Consider the following 20,602-nt stretch of genomic DNA (forward strand, 5'->3'; position numbering starts at 1 on the left):
CTTTGCAGACTGCGTGGGAAGAGAAATTCGTATCTGAGTTGCTTATTGGAACTAATTCCATAATCGAGGGGAGAATGATAAGTGGCTAGTAGTCTCTGTTATGGATTAGCTTTATCATCTGCATCAGAGGGGCTAATTTTCGAGCTCTGTTTTGCCGAGGAGGCTATGAAGGACTTTGGTATCAAAGGGTATTCAGATCCAAGAGACATGGTTAAGGCATTAAATCGATTTGCATTTGTGTTGGGCTTGTGTCCAACTATCCTCCAAATTATCTTCTCTTTTAATAAGTTAAACTCTTTCAAATGGGCTTTTTTGGGGCCTTTTCTATAATTTTATTTATTTCCAAGCCTAAATATTTAACACCACTTGTAGTAGGCCATCTCCTCTCATTAGTCATTACCTTCTAAATTTGCTAACCCTTTACCATTTGGATTAACACCTGCACCAATTTTTAGACTAAAGTTGTCCAAGTGTTCTCCCACATGTGTAGCTGCTAGCCTCGATGCATGGCTCGATGTACCTACTTCTACGGGCGTCCTCTCTACTTCGCCGAAGCTAGGTTTTCTGATCAGCTAGACTCTGGTGCGATGGTCCTCCAATAATGAAATTTCAAATCCCCAATCCTCCTTAATCAAATCCAACTTTCTCGGCATTTCTCCCTTGCTATTTTTCACACAGATACAATCTTGGAATAGATGCACCTTATGTTTGGTGTCTTCGTCAATTCCAATGAGACCACTACACTTGTAACCGACGAACTTGAATGTGTCTGAAGTCCATGCTTGGATAGAGATTCCAACAGCCTTCACCCACCTGTGATCTGACTTCATTGCTAGCATCTCTATTCCACTCACAAGAGACCACCATTGCAAAGTCAATCTTCTGTCATTCCAAAACCACTCACCAGCTTTGACGTTTTCATTCTGGACGGGAGTTCGAAAAGGAACTGATTATGCCCGATTGGTGACTTTAAGACCAGTTGTGACATGCCATCTGCCTATGAACCACCTCTAAATCACCTCTGCATCAGGCTGAAGTTGAATGACCATTGAACTAGCCGATGAGGCATTTCGAAAGGGAATGTTCATTTCCATGTTCTTCCTTTGGTGGATCTGGACATTGCCCTGTTGCAGCACTGATCTTAGTTGGCCATTGTGAAATCCTTACAGTTTCCTTATAAGGCCTGGACTGATCTGCGTAAAGATGGATCTTGGGTCTATATGTCCCTAAATACCCTTGTATCTTCCTTGCTATGTCCACCACATTCTTTGTTGTAACTACCTTCTGTGATAATAATTGCATATTTATTATCCCCTACGATACATTCTACTCTAACGAACCATCTGCAGCTATTAAAATTCTGGACCACTCTGAAGGTGTAAGCTTGTATCTTCCTACCTTATCTCTTGCATTTATTACCGGACTGTAGTGAGGCTTGAACCAATGCTTCACATACCCATCGAAGATTGCTTTCATCAATCTTAATCTGGCTCATAAATCTTCTGTTGCGCTCTGTAAGGACAAACCAGCTTTCAGCTTCCTCATTAATGCTAACTTATTCAATGTTTTTTAGCTTGAAATAGAAGTGATTCCCCGATCCATTACTAGGCAAATATAGGAGTTTCATCGAGAAAGGACTATGCCGAAGTTTGGAAAGGAAGAGAAGAGAGAGAAAAGATCTCTGGCACATATCCCAATAGAGATCATTTTTGAAAGAATTTAGTCCAGGTTTTCCTAAAATAGAGAAAATAATGTAAGAGAATGGATTCAAACACGACCATTTACAAATGTTTAACCCGCTTGAACTATCACACCAAGGTATTCCGTTCATGCTTCCACCTTAATAGTAGTAACATCTTTGGTCTTGTTTTTGACATCCTCAGATTGCAATGCCGTCCAATAGATGTTTCATGATTTCGTCATGGTATTGTTGCTAATCGCAGTAGCAAACAGGATTTTCTGGGAAAAAATGTTCTATCTGTGGAGTCTAAATAAAGTTTAGTAAGAAGCCGTTGGGAACAGGAATAGCATTTGCTTCCTATATGTTTAGGGTATCCCTTTTGGAGTACGATTAGGTAACATCAATACCTAGTATGTAATACTTTCAATTCCATAAAGTAAACCTATTACATGATAATTCAGTAATTTTCCTTCATTCATTGTTGAAATAATCATAAACTTGTGGTATGATGCCTGCGGAAACCTAATCCACAGTGTTTTCTTTTCATCTTTCCATAAAATCATAACTGTTTTTCCAGTCTTAAACATGCCTTGACTTTCATGTTTTCCAAGCTCTTACTATGGTTAATCTTTCTAAGAAATAACCCATTATAAGACCCATTTCATTCAATAATTCTCTATCCTTTTGGGCCCAAATCAGCACAATTCTGTAATCATCAAGCTGTTGCAACCTGCCCAACAAAACTGGTACTTCCTAACATCACATAGAGGTTCAATTGATTCTTATTGCAGAAAATACACAACAAGATATAACCACACGAGGGCTAAAAGACATCAGAGAAAGTTATCCTTTTCTATATGAGTACATACCGGCAAGCTGTTGAGAAGTGCAAGGGTCAAAGAGACATTAAAGGTGAACATCAAAAACTTTTCCAGTACGTATGGAAGATGTGCACCAAATTTAGCTGACCAACGAGGTTGATATGAAGTCAAGAGAACTGAATGCTTCATTGAAATTACATCACCCACAAAAACAAAGGTCTTAACACAGGGGTTCTCCCTTGAGTTATCATCACCAAGCACATGCATTGTTCCAAGTTGCGAGCATTGCATAGGAGAAGGACTTGAATATGTTATCTCCACCCACGCCACACCGGTCGACAAAAGTGGAACAAAGCATGCTTTGTCCTGCAACAAAACATCAATTTTTCACCACGTGTTCAAATGCATTTTGAGTGTGATTGTGTTTGTTCTAATCATAATAACGCATCACAAACTACATGAGCAAATTTTCTTGGCAGTACATGACAAACATAAACACCTGGCAAAATGATATAAAGATATAGCTTCTTGTCTCAATAGGACACACTAAAAATTCACCTTGGAACACAAGCAGCTGCTCCTGTTGCTATGAATTCTGTCCCAACCATCACCACATTTCTCAAGGTTTAATATATCCGTCGCATATAAGCAGCGGAGTTCACCTCCATCCCTTTGATGGTTAACCTCAAGATTATCACCATCAGGCATGGCCTGATCCAAGCATGGAATGGTAATAAAAGGACTTAGTTCATCAGGACAAGAAGTTTCATTGCCTTTCAACAAAATATGTTTGCTTTCTTCAACCAAAGAATAGGGAACACAGTATCCTTTACCAACACTTCTTTGCATAGAGTTTCCAAGAAGGCTGTGATTCTGAGAGTTTTGATGGTGTTCAGTTAATAGTTGCGACCACTCCTGAAGATTATTGATGCGGATGCCATCCAATGATATTATGACATCACCAGGAGATAAATAGCCAGACAATGGCGATGTTGGAGACACATCCAGCACCTGCTCAACATATTGTGATTGGAACACATTAGCCACAACAATGCCTAATTAGGTTCCCCCAGTTTAGCACCTTACAGTGTAGGAAATTAATCCTCAATTACCATGGGGCCTTCGTCATGAATATAAAATGGATACAAGATCAAGGGTTGAACGAACAATGCCCAAGCACAAACAGCACAAAGCTGAAAGAAAAGTCGCCCAATTAGTTCAAAGAGTACATAATATGACAAATAAATGTAGATGGACTAGTATTCCTTAAAAAAACCAAGAGCTGCTACAAGCACCCACAGCTGCATTATGCCAAACGCCAGCACAGTATATACGAAGAGCAGAAACTTTGGATAATGCCAGCAATAACTCGTGATTGAATGCCACTAGAGCGCCTGGAAATAAAGCAGCCAGAAATACAGCGATGTACTCCATCTGTATGCCCTCACTGCTTTCCCAGAATGTAGTGCCTACAAAAGCAGTTGTGAGATTCGTGTACTGCTACTGCTAGGTCTCAAAACATGACAACTGATCAGGTAATGACACAATAATCAGCCAATTGTAAAATCAAAGATCGTGAACGTATGTAGTGCCTACAAAAGCAGTTGTGAGATTCGTGTACTGCTACTGCTAGGTCTCAAAACATGACAACTGATCAGGTAATGAGACAATAATCAGCCAATTGTAAAATCAAAGATCGTGAACGTTAACTGATGCATTTAACATGCTTAACGACATATCTATTATTCGCTGTGCAGCCATGAGGCTTATATACAAAAATTTCATAAAAGCTATTAATCATGCGTAGAAAAAGGCACAAAAAATGTTAACTGCATCTTATCCTAGAAACCTTGTGCCTCTACACTTTGATACCTCGTCTCCTCCAGCTTGATCAATTCATTGATGAAACTTTACTAGAAAGATGCATACCCCTCATTTCCCTCCAGCCCGAACACACATGTCGAAAACTTTCCACCATTCAGAAACATCTGGGTAAAGGAAGAAAATTCAGGATACCCGAACAAAAGCACCGAAGTAAGTGATGGGTGAACTGGAATTCATATTCTTGTCCTTTGAGTATCCATTAATCGAAGCATCAGTGGAAGATACATCTCTGTCAGTCTGTTCATGTAACGAACTCTCTTCCTCAACATACCCTGATTATATTGCTGAATAACAGTTCAAAATTCTCAATCATCTCTAAGTAAGCCTTCAATGAAGCCAAAGCTTAGATGCCCTGCCATTATTAATCTACCGGGACTGAAACCACAGAAACTCATCTACGGAGAAAATTATTCATCATCCTTCGTATATGCATTGTCCCACATGTATTATTTTCTCCCCTTAGTTCCAAAATTAGGAGAACTAATGAAAGAGTACAAGTACAAGAAGGAACATAATCTTTCAAGAAGATTTCCATGAATATATATAGCTACAATCCACATTGTGCTCCAAACATTTTAAAACAGTATTAGTCTTAACCTTGCAGCAGCTAGAGCGTGGCCAAGTTCATGCACTGAAACTGATATGATGGAAGATATGCACAGATATCCAATGTCAGCCAGTGAGATGGTCAAGCCTGATATCTGCGCCCAAAAACAAATGAAGCAGATGCAATTGTTTAGAGAACTCTTGATTTGAATGCAAATAGCTGTTTCAAGCTATTTGCCCGATAAGATAGCATAAGTCAAGATCATTTCACCCCTTACCTTATTAAGCCAAATAGACAACCAACATAGGTACACGTTAGAAGCAGCCTAAACAAGCATAACTTCTTGCCTAATAAAATAAACTATGCTCAAGAAAGAGAGCAAAAGACCAAAGGTAACGCTATCAATCTTCTCTACTCATTTTTCCTTTTCAGAGGGTTGCAAGTTTAATTGCATGAAGAAAAAGAGAAGAACTGGTATATGGGTCGAAAAAACACCAATGTCTGATTGGTAAGTAATTGACGTTCATTTATTTGCGACCTTGAGTTCTGTTTTTCTGTTCTATGAATGCCTAGAAATGACAGGGAAATCATTTACTTTTCATAATATTTTTTCCCCGTTCCTAGCCATGATGGTAATGAAGTATTGGTTTGAAGAACAGTAATCCAAAGAAAGACTGAAAACCAAGTGAGTTAATAATGTGAGAATACATACCATAGAAGAAAACCCAAACAGATATCCACTCATAACATAGCTCATCTGGATGTTGCCGTAATAGAGACATAGTATCTGGCCGATTTCATACAAAAGAATCTGGCAAGAATAAAGAAATGCTAATTCAATGGGCAGAAGTTAAACAAAATGGGGAAAGCAGATCCTTTTTCCTTGCTATTTTCAAACATTAATTAAATAGGAAATAAAAAAGAAATAAAACAATACTGAATCTAGCAGGTGACTGACCATAGTAACTGCAGCCAACATGGCAAGACTAAAACCAACACCCATTGAGAACCAAGCTTTCAAGCACCTGCAAGAAAAGTAGTCACTTAGCAAGGTGTGAAAGTTAAAACTTAGCCCAAACGGTACCCTACATAAGATTAAAAAAAGCTAAAAGTGCCGAGGAATATTATATATATTACATATTTAAACATAAATATTGTAATATAGTATAATATAACATATATACATATATACATATATAAACACGAACTATAGCATATAGCCAAATACAATGAGGTTTAGTGTCAAGACATTAAAACTTCCACAACCGCAAGGGGCGGCCTAGCAGTTGAAGAGTGAAAACAACCTTACAAACCAAGTTTTGAATTCCAATGGAGGCCACACAAGGTAAACTCTTCCCATTTATTTAATTTTTGGTAAATTAAGTTATCTAGTATTCATGTTGGTGAAAGATAGCAGGAAACCAGTGGACTAGACCAACCCAGCCACTATCATTATAAAAAAAAAAAAAAGAAATCAAATAAGTTAGAATCTTACTTATTCAAAGAAAATAGTTAGGTTAGAAATTATAATCCAACCTCATTGGGCTTGCAAGCTTGATCTCATAGAACTAGGCACTGCCTAACCTTCTCATATTATGTAATTCTTGTGTGCATATTGTGAGAAAACAAGGGAGGTGAGAGTTATTGATTACTTGATAATTTGATGAATAGATCCTAGCTCCCTCTTGTTTCTTTAGCTCTAGCTCTATCTTGTTTTCTTAGCTTCTTTTAAAGAGCTGAGATTGAAATCTTAAGCAGCTCTTAGTTTTTAAAGAATGCCAGTCAATCTACATTTGTTTGTCATTTAATATATATCACTTCTCACATTTTTCTTAACTCCTAGCTCACAAATCAAGTATTTTAGATATCTTACTTGTCCAGAAAAAGGTTTAGCTTAGAAATCTTAAGCTAACCTTGGTGGGTTCACAAGCCAGCTTTATCTCATAGAACTGGCTTTGCCAAAGCTAAAACTTCTTATAACATATGAGTATATTGTGAAACAACACGAGCAACGCGAGAGTTATTGATTACTTCTTAACTTGATGTATGGCAGTGTTATCAAAGGCGAAAAGCACAAAAAAGCTCTAAGGTCCATTGGGGCTTTAAGCGCAAAGCGCAATTAAAGTGTGGGCTTTAATGAAAAAAGGCGCAACTGGAGAAAAAGTACAAATATGTATATGTAGTCCAAAACTAATAATTATAAGCATGAATAACAAATATATGGACAAAGAAATTGGAAAAAAATTACGATAAAGTGAAATATCAATTGTTTCATATCGTCTTTTCAGATTACACTCATTAACAAGGAAGAGTATGCCTTAGAGCCTTGATGCGATACTAAAGCGCCGACAAAGCGAGGCGAAACGCTCAACATGTTTTGAGCCTCGCTTCAGGGCTTAAGCGCGCCTTTGACAACATTTATGTATGCAATTTATAGGAGTTAAACATAATAGAAATGATATTTGTCCCATGCGGGACAATATCTAACATAGAATTTAACACTTCATACATTCTTATTTTAACATTAAAACTTAGCATTCTAGCCACTCCCAGAAACTCAAAAGTAAGAAAACTAACTTGAATTTACTTAGCTTGAAAACACTTAAACGTAAATAATTGCCATAATAGTTGTCGGAGGACATGCCAGATGCATATTCTCGAAAAAGCTTTATCATTCAAAATCCGTTAAAAAGCGCCAACAACGGGAATATAACTGACAGTCAAAACAATAACACTTTAGTAGGGCATACGACATAGGAGTGTTGCCGATAAATGCAAGCTACTTGAATCTCTAGCACAATCGTAAACTTCGATATTATGTAATAAAATCATAAAATAGGAAAGATGAGAATTATTGGCTACTTGACAATTTGATGAATACGAGGCTCGCCTATTTCTGGATGCTTATCACAAGACGCATATGGTAATTGTCCATGTGGGACTATAGAATATAAAAATTCACACTTCAAGTATTGTGTTTAGATCAATAAATAAGAAAACTTTATTGATACCATACCATACAACACTTACGTGATGCTGCACATTGTACATCCGAGAAGCATAAATATAATCCTTTCTAAGTTTGTGTGGAATATATTAATTCTACCTAGGTATCAGCCTCACATACATATGCTTTTTTTCAACCCTAATTTGTTTTTTGATTCAGCACCCTTATCAACCTTAATAAAAAAAACAAAAGCAGACAATAGTATCTTAATCTTCAAATTGGAATTAGCATTGCCCTTGAAGAACCTGAGATTCCTTTCTCTTGAGATTATCCACCATATGCTGAGATTCTATTCCATAGCTTCTTCAACCCTTCCTTCTTAACCTTTTTTTTCCCAAACACCTCAGTGGCCCTTGAATGTTCTTTGGCAATACCATTCAGCCCCAGCATATCCAAAAATGGATGACATAACTATGAATTTATATAAGAAACGAGACAGACTCTCAGCTTCATGCCCACATAGATGAGCTGAAACACACTTTTTTGAAGATTCTTCTGTGTCAAGCAAGCATCATTTCCTATTAACCAAGAAAAACAACCAAGGTTGTATTGTCCCTTTATCTAGATTTGTTTCCAAAGCTGTGTATGATTTTGAATGTCACTTGCCATCAATTAACAGTTTAAATAATCTAACACAAAACTTTAGCACTAATAAACATATCAAAAAGATTTTAATGTCTTGGTGTGACCAAGAGGTCACGGGTTCGAGCCGTGGAAATAGTCTCTTGCAGAAATGCAGGATAAGGCTGTGTACAATAAATCCTTGTGGTCCGGCTCTTCCCCGGACCCTGCACATAGCGGGAGCTTAATACACCGGGCTGTCCGTTTGGTGTATATATATTAACTGTACAAAAGCTGGTACAAATATCCATAATTACAAAAAAGGAAGATTTGAAGGGGAGCCTTGTGTAATTGGTAAAGTTGTTGCCATGTGACCAGGAGGCCACGGGTTCGAGACGTGGAAACAGCCTCTTGCAGAAATGCAGGGTAAGGCTGCGTACGATAGACCCATGTAGTCCGGCCCTTCCTCGGACCCCGCGCATAGCGGGAGCTTAGTGCACTAGGCTGCCTTTTTACAAAAAGGAAGATTTGCTAATCCTTTCTCTACTACAGGGAAACTAAGACTTCAACAATAGATTCAAGATCTTCCCTGAACTCTTGCTTACACCAAAAATAGAAAAGGGATAAACAATTCATCTTCATTTTCTGGGTAGTGCGGCTCTTTTCTTCAAAGCATCTTTGGTTTCTCTCATTCCAAACTGTACAACCAAATACAAGCTGGGACAATCTTTTATCTCTCTTTCTAATTGGGGGAGGTGCTGTATATGCTCCAACATAGTAGAACATCAAGTATAACCTAGGCATTGCCCACGTAATACCTTTCAGATTAAGGAAAATTCTTTGTATATGTTCAGTCTAAAAGATTTAATCTTGTAAAACGAATGTCACTTTCATGGTAACAATTTCTCCTATAAGTCTCATCTGCATCCCTCTTACTTCCATTGCCAAAGTAAGATCCTTCTTTTATCCTTAGTAATCTGAACTAACCAACAAAAGACCACTATTCCATCCAAATGTCTACTTGTAGAGACCCAACTACTTGTTCTCACTTTGCTTCACATCTCTCACCTATGGATTCTCTAAGTCTCATCCCATCATAAGAATTAATCAAAGCGGTATTTGTAGACCACCACTACAAACTCTAGAAGTACACCTTTACAGTTTTTCATCATGGGCTTTCACGAAGAACAAGTTCCCCGCAAGATCTAAAGTTTCACTTAATTCAAGCATTGGGGTTCACTTGTTTGGTAAGCCAACAAGTGAAGCTATTTGGTTAGCAAGTTTTCACTAAATAACTGATAAAAAAAGATTGATGGATCAAATTCATGATACTCAATTTTCTTTTATGCCTGAAAAGTTGCATATGATTATTAGATAAAGATCTATCCACGACTTTTGTGCTTAGAAAAATATTATAAGGTTAGATTTCTTCGTTGGATTTTTTCCGATAAGTAGCACTTGTGGGCTATGTTGCGCGGACTTTCCAAAATGTTACTGCAACTGTGTCGGATCCTCCAAAAATTACTACTTTTAGAGGATCATTTTCAAAGAACCCGAGCAACATAGCATGTGGGTTTTCTTTCTTTTTTGGTTCTTTTTCAATAAAGTAATAATTAAATGAATGTGGTGGAGAAATTTCCAAAATACATGTGGGTTTACAAAGTACATACTCTGTAAGAAAATATAATTCCCTACAAATAACACTCCGTCATTAATGCTAATAGAAGCCTTTGTCATGCACCAAAAGTATAACATTGTTTTTCACCCCTAATAGAGCTTTCATATTCTCCTCCCTCGAAACACATGAAAACCAATGAAGCTGCATGCCATGTTCGACTTCTTTTACTCCATTTGAAGGTTGAACTTAATATCACGTCTTTAACTGTGGCCTACATCACAATGCGTTCGGAACATATTAAGCAATATCCACCATAACTTGTTTGCTACTTGATAATGCACAAAAAGATGAACCATATTCTCTCTTGACTGCTTGCCCATGTAAACTCGACTGACATGTCAGCCTCATTTTGCTCTCCTTTTGCTCGGGTTTCTCTACCATGGGGTTGACCCCGTTGCACCAGCCAAGTAAAAGAGAAGACTTTTCTTGGAGTTCTAGGAATCTCTATTAATAGATGACAAATCTATACCTTGTCACTTAAGAATTATGTGGTAGAAAGACAAAGACTTAACCAGCCCTTTCTGATCCATTCCATGCATCTTGGTTTAGCCAATGGGATGTTATATTTATAGTGTTAGGATAAGGTTTTTTTATATATAGTAATAGGATAAGGTTTGGAACTCATCCATCTTGCAATTTTGTGAATTTCTTCTTAACCTCATGTTCCACATGATTCCTCCCCAATATGTCGTGTATACTGATTAACATTCACTGTTTTATTGCTCAATATCGTGAATACTACAAGAAAGGCACTTCTTAGGATGTCTTCGTTGCATCCACTATGGCTTAAACATTATGTTGTTTTCGCACGTATTTTGGACTCTAATATTTTCATTAAACACTTCTCATACCTTCATGATATTTCTTAGTACATAGCTTTCACAGTGCATTTTGATGCTTTCGGTCCTTTACCCTCTTCTTGAACTCCAAAACTATCATTGTTTTACAAAGGGAATGCTCATCGTTGTCAAATCTGTAGATTTTAAGAAAAAGAAAAGGCTTCTTGTATTTGTGTATGTTTATATCCCATGAGCAAAGGGAATACAAAGCTCCTAATGCTAATTAAGGACATAAAATAAATCTATACAATCAGTCCAGCTATCAAATCAAATCTCCTGAAATCATGCTAAATCAACACTCTCCCTCAAGTTGGTGCAAAGATGTCGCACATGCCCAACTTGCAACTCAATGTATGGAAAGTTCGCTTGTTGAGACGTTTGGTAAACACATCAGCTAGTTGTTTTTCCGATGGCACATGAAACAAACCATCGACTACCAGACAAAGAAACAGTGTGGGTAGGATCCCATACATCAGAATGAATAGTCATAAACGGAGTTGTGCTTCTATTATCACTCATACGATAAGGGTTTCTAGTATGCTTGACATATTCACACGCATCACAGAACAAAGATTCAAATTGAGTCCTTGAAAACAAATCGGGATATAGCTTCTTCAAAACAAAGAATGATGGGTGTCCTAACCGTCTATGTTGTATTATTTCTTGGTTGACATCCTTACTTTCCCTAAAAAAAAAGGCTTGACCAGAGTTTTGAATTCTATCTAATATATACAAGTCATCACGCAATCTACCACTGCCAATCTATTTCCCTGTTTGAAGATCCTGAAAAATACAATGATCGGGAAAGAACTCGATTTTACAGTTAAAGCTTTAGTGATGGCACTAACAGATAAAAGATTGACAAGGAACTCAGGTACATGGAGCACAGATGATAGTTTAATATTAGGAGTACAAACGACAGAACCTATTCCAAAGATAGGTGTTAAAGAACAATTCGCTATTTTTAACATTATCTCCTTTGAGAGACGGAGAATAGTTTTGAATGCCTTTAGAAGATCCTGTCATGTGTCTATTTGCACCAGCATTAACAATCAAAGAATTAAGGTGAGCAGCAAAGACAGTACCTGATTGCACATAATTGGATTTGGCAACATTAGCAGAGTCAAGTTTGGCTAGGAGGCGACGGATAAGCTTTTTTTCATCCGAAGACAAGATTTCTTTAGAAATCGTCTCCTTGAATGTCTCCATATTTTCATAAGGAGTTTGTGTTGCGTACAACCACCAAGAGAGAGAAAACTCGACCACTTTGATAAAAATGGAACTCTAATGTTGCGAGGGAGATAACTCATCTCAAAAAGGCAGGAATGGCTCTGATACCATGTAAATTATGAGAAAAAGAAAAGGCTTCTTGTATTTCTGTGTGTGTTTACATCCCATGAGCAAGGGAATTTATACAAAACTCCTAATGCTAATTAAGGAAATAAAATAAATCTATACAATCAGTCCAGCTATCAAATCAAATCAAATCAAATCTTCTAAATAAAATCAAATCTCTTGAAATCATGTTAATCAATAATCTCCTAAATCAGATCTCTTGAAATTATGCTAATCAACAAAATCACCATAACCATTTCCTTGAGAAAGTCTGGCGAACGATCTCAAATTCCATCTTATCGAGTAAAATTACTTTTACCTCAACACTTGTGCCCTACCAAGGAGCATTATGAATCTGTAAGATCCTAACCTATCTTGCTGCGGAAAGGTGGTGGCTTTTTCTAGATAAGTAAAAATATTGTGAATATTTAAAAGAAATGGAATTGAATAAGAGAAAAAGATAAGAAGGAATAAGAGAAACAAATAGGAGAGAGCTCCCTTTAAGTTAAGTGTCGAAGTAGAAAGATACTTGAGGATACAAAAAAGAAAGAAGACAATTGGGGAGGTCTAGAGGTTACTAAAAACCTTCTACGATTTCAGCGCTAGAAACTCCAACGGAACGAATGAAGTGGAAATACTTTGTACCAAAAAACAAATGAAACATAGCATAATGTTACCATAAAAAAAGCAACCTTATTTATAGATTTTTGCACCGCTTATTTTCTCTGTCACCCTTCAAGTGAATGAAGATAATATGCCATGATAGCAAAAATCCCAAAAGAAGGTCATATGGAGAGGTTTGGAGGTTAGAGGTATACCTGCCGCATATAGTAGGATGACTAAGGACATGTATAATGGAGCCAAGACACGGGTAAGGACAGTGGGAGGAGAAACCTGACACTTTCCAATCATGATGGGGTTGCACCAGGGATCAGCTCTCAATCCATTCTTATTTGCCTTGGTGATGGATGAGTTGACACGACACATTCAAGTGGAGGTACCTTAGCGCATATTACTTACAGATGACATAGTACACATTGACAAGATGTGAGGCGGTGTTAACGCTAGGCTGGAGGTTTGGAGGCAAACTTACAGTCTAAAGGTTTCAAATTGAGCAGGATTAAGACAGAATACTTAAAAGTGCAGGTTTAGTGACGTGACTCGGGAGGTTGGCGTGGAAGTAAGGCTGGATACACAAGTAGGAAGTTTCAAGTATATTGGGTCTATAATCCAAGGTAATGGGGAGATTGAGGATGATGCCACACATCGTATTGGAGCGGAGTGGATGAAATAGAGGCTCGCATCCGGCATTTTGTGTGATATAAATATGCCACCGAGACTTAACGGTAAGTTCTACAAAGTGGTTGTTAGACCGATCATGTTGTATGGAGTGTTAGCCAGTCAAGACCTCTCATGTTCAGAAGATAAAAGTAGCGAAAATGAAAATGTTGAGATGGATTTGTGGGCATACTTGGAGAGATATGATTAGGAATGAAGATATTCGGCACAAGGTAGGAGTGGCCTTTGTGGTGGACAAGATAGAGAAAGCGAAGCTGAGATTGTTTGTGCATGTGAAGAGGAGATACGCAAATGTCCTAGTAAGAAGGTGTGAGAGGTTAGATATGATGGGAGCCAGGAGAAGTAGAGATTGGCCGAAGAAGTATTGGGGAGAGGTAATAAGGCAATACGTGGCACATTTTCAGCTTACTAAGAACATGACCCTTGATAGGAGGGTGGGGAGGTCGAGGGTTAGGGTAGTAAGTTAGTACGTAGTCGAGCGTATTTCTTTTCATACTTGTATTGATTTTCCATACCTATAGTACTAATGTTATTCTCGTATTTCCTATTCTTGGATTTCTATTACTACCTATTGTTTATTTTGCTTTAGTTATCTTATTTTTCTTGTTGTGGTTATTGCTTCTCTTTCCATGGCTTCTTTACTACTGTATTTCTTCTTAAAATCTATTGTGATTATGCTTTCCTTGAGCCGAGAGTCTATCGAAAACAACATCTCTACCTTTACAAGGTAGGGTTAAGGTCTGCGTACATACTACCCTCCCAAACACCACTTGTGAGATCACACTGGGTATGTTGTTGTTTTTGTAGCAATCCCAGTATAGGACTTACGATTTGTTGTAGATTATGGATGCTTGCTACATAGTCTTCCGTTGAGCCGTTGTAGGACTTAAGATTTGATATACGCTTCTTTCATTTATGATGTAATCATATATTACTATACAAGTATCAATGAGATGTTAGAGAGTATACAACAACTCATGGAGCAATTTACTTATCAAAATGCAGCAAGCATCAAAGCTACTGCTGTGTTGCACACTTTTCCACATTTGATATAAAAGGATATCTAAATCTAAAAGAGTTTATAAAGGTTTAAACTACACCAATTGTCTCAATATTTTAAAGTGGATGCGGAGACTCTCTCAGACTATCAAAGTCAATTTTGGTAAACCTGTACAACACTCATATATCCGCATTCAAGTTAGTTTGTGAACCAAAGAATCACGATACACGTGTACCACATACTAAGCTCTATAACGTCTAGATCGGTATAGGAGATCCAAAGGTTTCATAAAATCTTGGATTACTACACCCATTGCCTTAAAATTTCAGATTTAATAGTCAGATTTTTTCAATGCATCTTCATCAAGTACGTGTCTAAATTTCACCAAGTTACTAAGCATCTGGACATTTTAACTATGGATGGGAACTGAAAATTCCTCAAGACATCTCTAATTTCTCTCCCTTACAAGGTCCACAAAGTTCAAGTAGGGATTGTTGCCAAATCTTCCAATTTAGTCTTTGGATTGTTATTCATTCAAGCTAACTCAAATATGCAGCTTTAAGTATCCTAAACAATTCAAAGACATGTCTTGCATCCCCTTGCAACAATACAGTGTATGAAAGATACTTGACATGTTCCATTTCTAATTCTCACACAACACCCAATACAAAGTGAACCCCTTCTCGTGTTGTCTAAGGGTCAAGTAAGCTTCATGAAACACTATCCAGCCAAATGTAACATACTTTTACGGGGCTCTATTATCCATACCTTACCGGAGCCAATTCGCTACCTTACCGGAGCCAATTCGTATTTATGTTCCTAGAGTTACACATATTGTAATAGCATGCCCTTATAGTAGATAGCCATTTCCCATCATCCTTCCACTAAATGGATTAACCCTATTTGTGATTCATGTTGTGTCTTTCATCCACAAAATATAAGTTAAATTTTCTATATTCAAACTTTCACGGTCTTCTTAAGTGATATTAGCAACCATTGACTCAGAACTCTCCTACAATGGGATAAAGGCAAGAGGTAAACAGAAAAGATCGGTGGAGTTAAATATATTGTATTACCACCTGTCTTACAGTAGATAGCCATTCTCTATCGCCTTTCCACCGAATGGATCAACCCAATATGTGATCTATGTTTTATTTTACAATTTCTACAAAATAGAAACTGCCAATCTCCTAACTTTCACAATTTCTTCTAGAAGTAAAAATTCAAGAATCGTGGACTTTATACTATGCTATAGTGGGGTCAAGGTAGGAAGCCAATAAAAATGATTAATAAATTCCTCCTTTGAAGGACTGAGCCTAAGCCAGGAACATGCTAAAAAATTTATATGCACGCAATCACGATCTCGTACCAAATATTGGTTTTAAACTCTTCAGAAAAGTTTTTGATGTGCTTTCAAGAATCATAAGAAGAAAGAGCAACTTTAATGCCCAATCATTCTAGTAAGACATATATAGCGTTAATAATCTTTCTCTATGGAGCAACATCTTCATTATTATCTATACTTCACATTAAAAACCTCTCCATAGAGCATCATCTACATTGTTTTATATCAAAAACTATTTAAACAGAAACTCCTTATAAAGCTAAACGTTTGAGGTTGCCCACTCCGAGCCCCAAACCTCCCATTTTTTTTCTGATTTGAACAACACCTCCAACTTATCAACAAAGATTCATGTTGTTTGTTGTTTGTTAAGGGAAATGTAATTTGTTGTTACCTTCACAAGAAATTCCTTCTGATTCTATTCTGTCTAGCTGCTACACCACCATAGAGGAAATAGGAACAAGAGACGCGAAATAAATGGTAGTATAGTCCAGTACACCATTGATGAAGCCCAATCTACCTCCGAGTTTTTGTCCTTCCAAGCAGTCAACCTATAAATCACTGCACTTCCACTATGAAATCTAACAGGTTGCCTTCCTTTTCCTTCCCGTGTAGGTTCACCATTTCAAAGAGTCTTCCATTCGGACTCCCTCTAGACCTCTACATGGCCTAGAGAACATCTATACTGCAGTAGTGCCCCTCCATAGAGGTATCTTATTGATGGCTCCCCTCCCCACCCCACCCCGAAGGAGTCCTTCTCACCCTGTCTATCAACTCCTGCAGACTTCCATTAATTTGTAGCTGGGTTCTAATGTAGAACCAACATCAGCAACCAACTCTTTTTATGTTGTATGTTGTCACTAACTTCTTCTAAGAAATTAGTTAATGACAGCTAAGGACAACTAATGATATTGTTACTCATAGAGTACCATCATTGAAAAGCAATGAGATTAATCAATGCTCTATAAATAGTCATCCAACAACCCCAAAAAGAATGGCATGGTTTGAAGTAAGAGAGAAAATATATTGAGTTTTCAGTGCGAATTGGGACTTGATTTCTCAATGTTCCGGTAAAAAGTTACATATTTAGGATCCATAAAGCACTACAAGTCACAAACGTTTTACAGATGGTATCTAGAAAATATCTAAAAAGATCATAATTAGAAGGAAAAGATGTTTTATTGCCCAAAAAGTAATACTACCATTCTTTTTGGGACACAGAAGAATAGAATGGTTTGAAGTAAAAGTGACATATCTAAGTCTCAATGTGAATTATCGACATTTATTATTTAAATTTTTTTAAGGAATTTACATATTTAGAAACCACAAAATACTATGCATCAAAATTTTTATGGGCAATATTATCTAAAAAATGATTGCAAGAATCATAATCAAAGGCAAAACTCTTTGATTCCACAAATTTTAATAGTACCATTCTTTTTGGGACAAAGTTAGTACTCTATAAAATAACACCAAACAAAATAACAATTCTAAATGCACACCAAAAAAGCAACTCAAACATAACCTTAGAAGAACATTTCATGCATCAGGTTTGTACTTGGTAGATGATGCTCGTATCATTGAGATCAGACTCAGATTTTTGGATTTTCTTTACAAGTAAAGCTCAAGCCATGGACTTTGGGGCTTGGCTAGCCAATCTCAAGAGCCAAGCCTATAAGTTGAGTTAAGTCAGGCTTGGTACTTTAGGCTTGGGTAGGACAGGCTTGGCTAAGACAGTCTGCACTCCTAAAACCAAATCTAGTGCTTGATCTTTAAACTTTGGCACCAAAAACAGTACATCATTAAGGTTAGGAATATAGGTAATAATTAATGAGAAATTGATGACGTGTAATTGATATGAGCCTGATATGACAGGGAGATAGTGGTAAAACAAGGTTGACTAGGGACTGGCAAAATATGACAACATATAGGAAAAATGAGGAGTAAGCAGAATACTGCAAACTAAGGAAGGACAATGAGAGAGAGAGAAATCGCACATCATCTTAAGATTGGGGATTCCTATGCTTTTATAAATATGCAGATATGACAGCAGAAAAACCACTTCTGTTGAAAGTTAGCAGTAACTGCTAATCAACTCTAGGTACAAGTTTTAAATATATGGGGTAAAAGCTAAATTTGGCTGAGTGACAGCTGCTGCTAAAAGTTCGGTGACTACGTAATAGACGATTCTCAAAACCTGCCAGAAACACCATCTAACTAAACTATCAACCAAACACTGTTGAGAATAAGCTAAATAAACTCTAAGCATAATGCGCCTCCAAGTAACAACATACACTTTAACTTCTATTGCAATTGTACTTACTTCTTCAATTTATTTAACATAAAACATGCAGCAGAAAAATTCAAGCAACGATTTAGGACATTTTTTCAAATGTTACTAGGTTAGGCAAACTTCAATATTGAATTTTCAATCCCTGGAAAATAAAATCAGAAAAGCAATTGGTACCGAAAACCACCTTCCTCTACATACAAAGGAGCAAAATGTGCACCAGCTGCTAATTCCTACACATTAGGTATCAAAAAAATTGGAAAGCACTAACTATTTATCAACAAAAATAGGTTAAAAAAGGAGACCTTGAGTATCTTCGTCCGAAATGAAACAGGGGTTCGTTCAATATTGACAACTTGTAGTCACAATACCTGCAAATTTCAATATTCGATGGCCAATTCAAACACACTTTTTAAATGCCGCTAACAATAGGGGAAAAAGAAGAAAGATGTGATTCATACCAACAAGAGATAGTGTTGGATAGGCGATTGATGCGCATAGGCAATAGAGTCTCATTGCTTCTTTGCCATCTGCTAAACCTTCGAATTCGTCTGCCTTCCATATGTTCGTGTAGTAATATGTCACATATAAATTAACTTGTAAAATCAGAAAGGAAAAAAGCCTAAAATGGAGAGAAGCAGGATCTAAAAGAGCGAGTAGTAAGAAATCAAAGTATAAATTGTTATCTGGCTAACAGTTTAGGTGGATCCTATAGTAACATAGAACATCTTTCAACTTTCTATTAGATTTGTTTGGTTAAAGGTTTTTGGTACAAACCCTAGCGTTTATAGTGGCCGGAATTAGTCATGTTTGGCGCACGTGACTGTTCAGTACCTGCTCTGCAGATCTATATCAATATACTATATATTAAAAGTAACAACGTTTTATCAAATTATGTTCGCCTCTTTTACCTTTATTTTCGCACAATACAAAATATTTATTTAAATTATATATATTTAATTATTTTTCAAATATCTATAATTTCGCAATCAATTAAATTTTATGTATTATATCCTTCCTTATTTGAACTACTAATATAACTTATTTAATTTGTACTATTTCTTGGAGACTTTAATGAACATGGAATATTGTGAGAAAAATTACTTTTTTCCCAAGTTTTTATTTATTTCCTCTATTTACTTTGCTACTGATCTAATTATTTTAGACTAAATTATATTAGAATAAATTTATTAGTTAAAAAATAACACAATAATGAACAATAAATATATGAACTTTACATACTAAATATCAATTATTCTTATGTCGTCCTATGCATTTGAATTTGAGTCTCCTTTTCCTAATATAAAGTATAAACATGCAAAAAAGATGATAATTTATTTGAGTCACAAAAACACATCTATAAAAAGAACTTTCTTTTATGTATATTTACCTTTGTCAACTTTCTTCATTAATAAAAGAATAATGTTAAAAAGAGTCTAAGAGCCCTTAGTATTTAATTTTTACTATTAGTTTATAAGGTAAAATCTTAACTAACTTTCACATTTGACAAAATAGTAATTTAATCTATTTTGCTAAATTGTAGGAATAGTGATTTAATTATTTTCATAATATTTAAAAATAGTCACATAATTATTTTTCTAATACTTAGGACTTTGATCTGAAAAATTATGCTATTTAATTGGAGTCCTTCACATAAACTACATTTAGATTTAGGGTATTGAATTCTAATCACTTCAGAAGTATCATTTTTTAATATTAGGCTTACGAGTATCTTTTGTTATAAAATTTTAGTGGTCCTTACTTTCCTTTTCATGGTTTAGGAGTTCTTATTTTTTCCCCAGGTTTAGGAGTCTTTTTTCAAGGTTTACAGTATTTCTTTTAAATAATAGAATAGTCATTCAATTATTTTTCTTATATTTAAAATTTTGATATTAACTAATTTTTTTGTTATTAAATCATGCTTGGGAGTAAAAACAAATATCTTGCAATCACAAACATAGTAATCTCAAAAGTTTATTAATTCTATTTTTTTTTTAAATTCGAGTATCAAGCTTAACTAAGAAAATATTTTAATTTTAAGAATATAAAAGAAAGAGAAGTATTGGTAAGATTCAGTAACACTAATGGTTATACTAACATAAAAATTCAGAAGTGGTATGTCATAGCGATTTTCTTATTACTCTTAACATAGAATTCTTATTGGATAAAAATTATAATTATATTTAAATATTTAAAACTTGGGATGAACTAATATTAAGATTTGAATCAACAAAAATAAATTATTCTCCTTAACGTGAAAACAAAAATTAAGCTCTTAAATTAATTAACCAAAGGAAATCTTTAAATTAACTAATTTG

General features: G+C 36.0%; 1 protein-coding gene across 4 annotated transcripts in view; it reads right to left on the reverse strand.

The window, feature by feature from the left end:
• The window catches only part of LOC104093874 (membrane-bound transcription factor site-2 protease homolog), a 34,332-nt gene extending 15,284 nt beyond the window's left edge, over window positions 1-19,048 (reverse strand). For 2 of the 4 annotated variants that reach the window (XR_011412690.1, XM_070191749.1), the window contains exons 1-9: window positions 18,746-19,048; window positions 18,590-18,655; window positions 5,892-5,958; window positions 5,646-5,744; window positions 4,984-5,087; window positions 3,802-3,949; window positions 3,615-3,695; window positions 3,061-3,513; window positions 2,551-2,868 (exon numbers count right to left, since the gene is read on the reverse strand). Coding sequence is in view for 3 of the 4 variants with exons in the window: in XM_070191749.1 (XP_070047850.1) it covers window positions 2,551-2,868; window positions 3,061-3,513; window positions 3,615-3,695; window positions 3,802-3,949; window positions 4,984-5,087; window positions 5,646-5,744; window positions 5,892-5,958; window positions 18,590-18,655; window positions 18,746-18,846 (1,437 nt within the window). In the remaining variant the exon portion in view is untranslated. Of the gene's footprint in view, window positions 1-2,550; window positions 2,869-3,060; window positions 3,514-3,614; window positions 3,696-3,801; window positions 3,950-4,983; window positions 5,088-5,645; window positions 5,745-5,891; window positions 5,959-6,237; window positions 6,379-18,589; window positions 18,656-18,745 lie in introns of those variants that run through there. The other 2 variants (XM_070191748.1, XM_070191751.1) reach the window with 2 other exon arrangements.
• Between the last annotated feature and the right edge of the window lie 1,554 nt (window positions 19,049-20,602).

Source organism: Nicotiana tomentosiformis, chromosome 1 (genome assembly GCF_000390325.3).
Source record: "Nicotiana tomentosiformis chromosome 1, ASM39032v3, whole genome shotgun sequence".
Taxonomy (NCBI): Eukaryota; Viridiplantae; Streptophyta; class Magnoliopsida; order Solanales; family Solanaceae; genus Nicotiana; species Nicotiana tomentosiformis.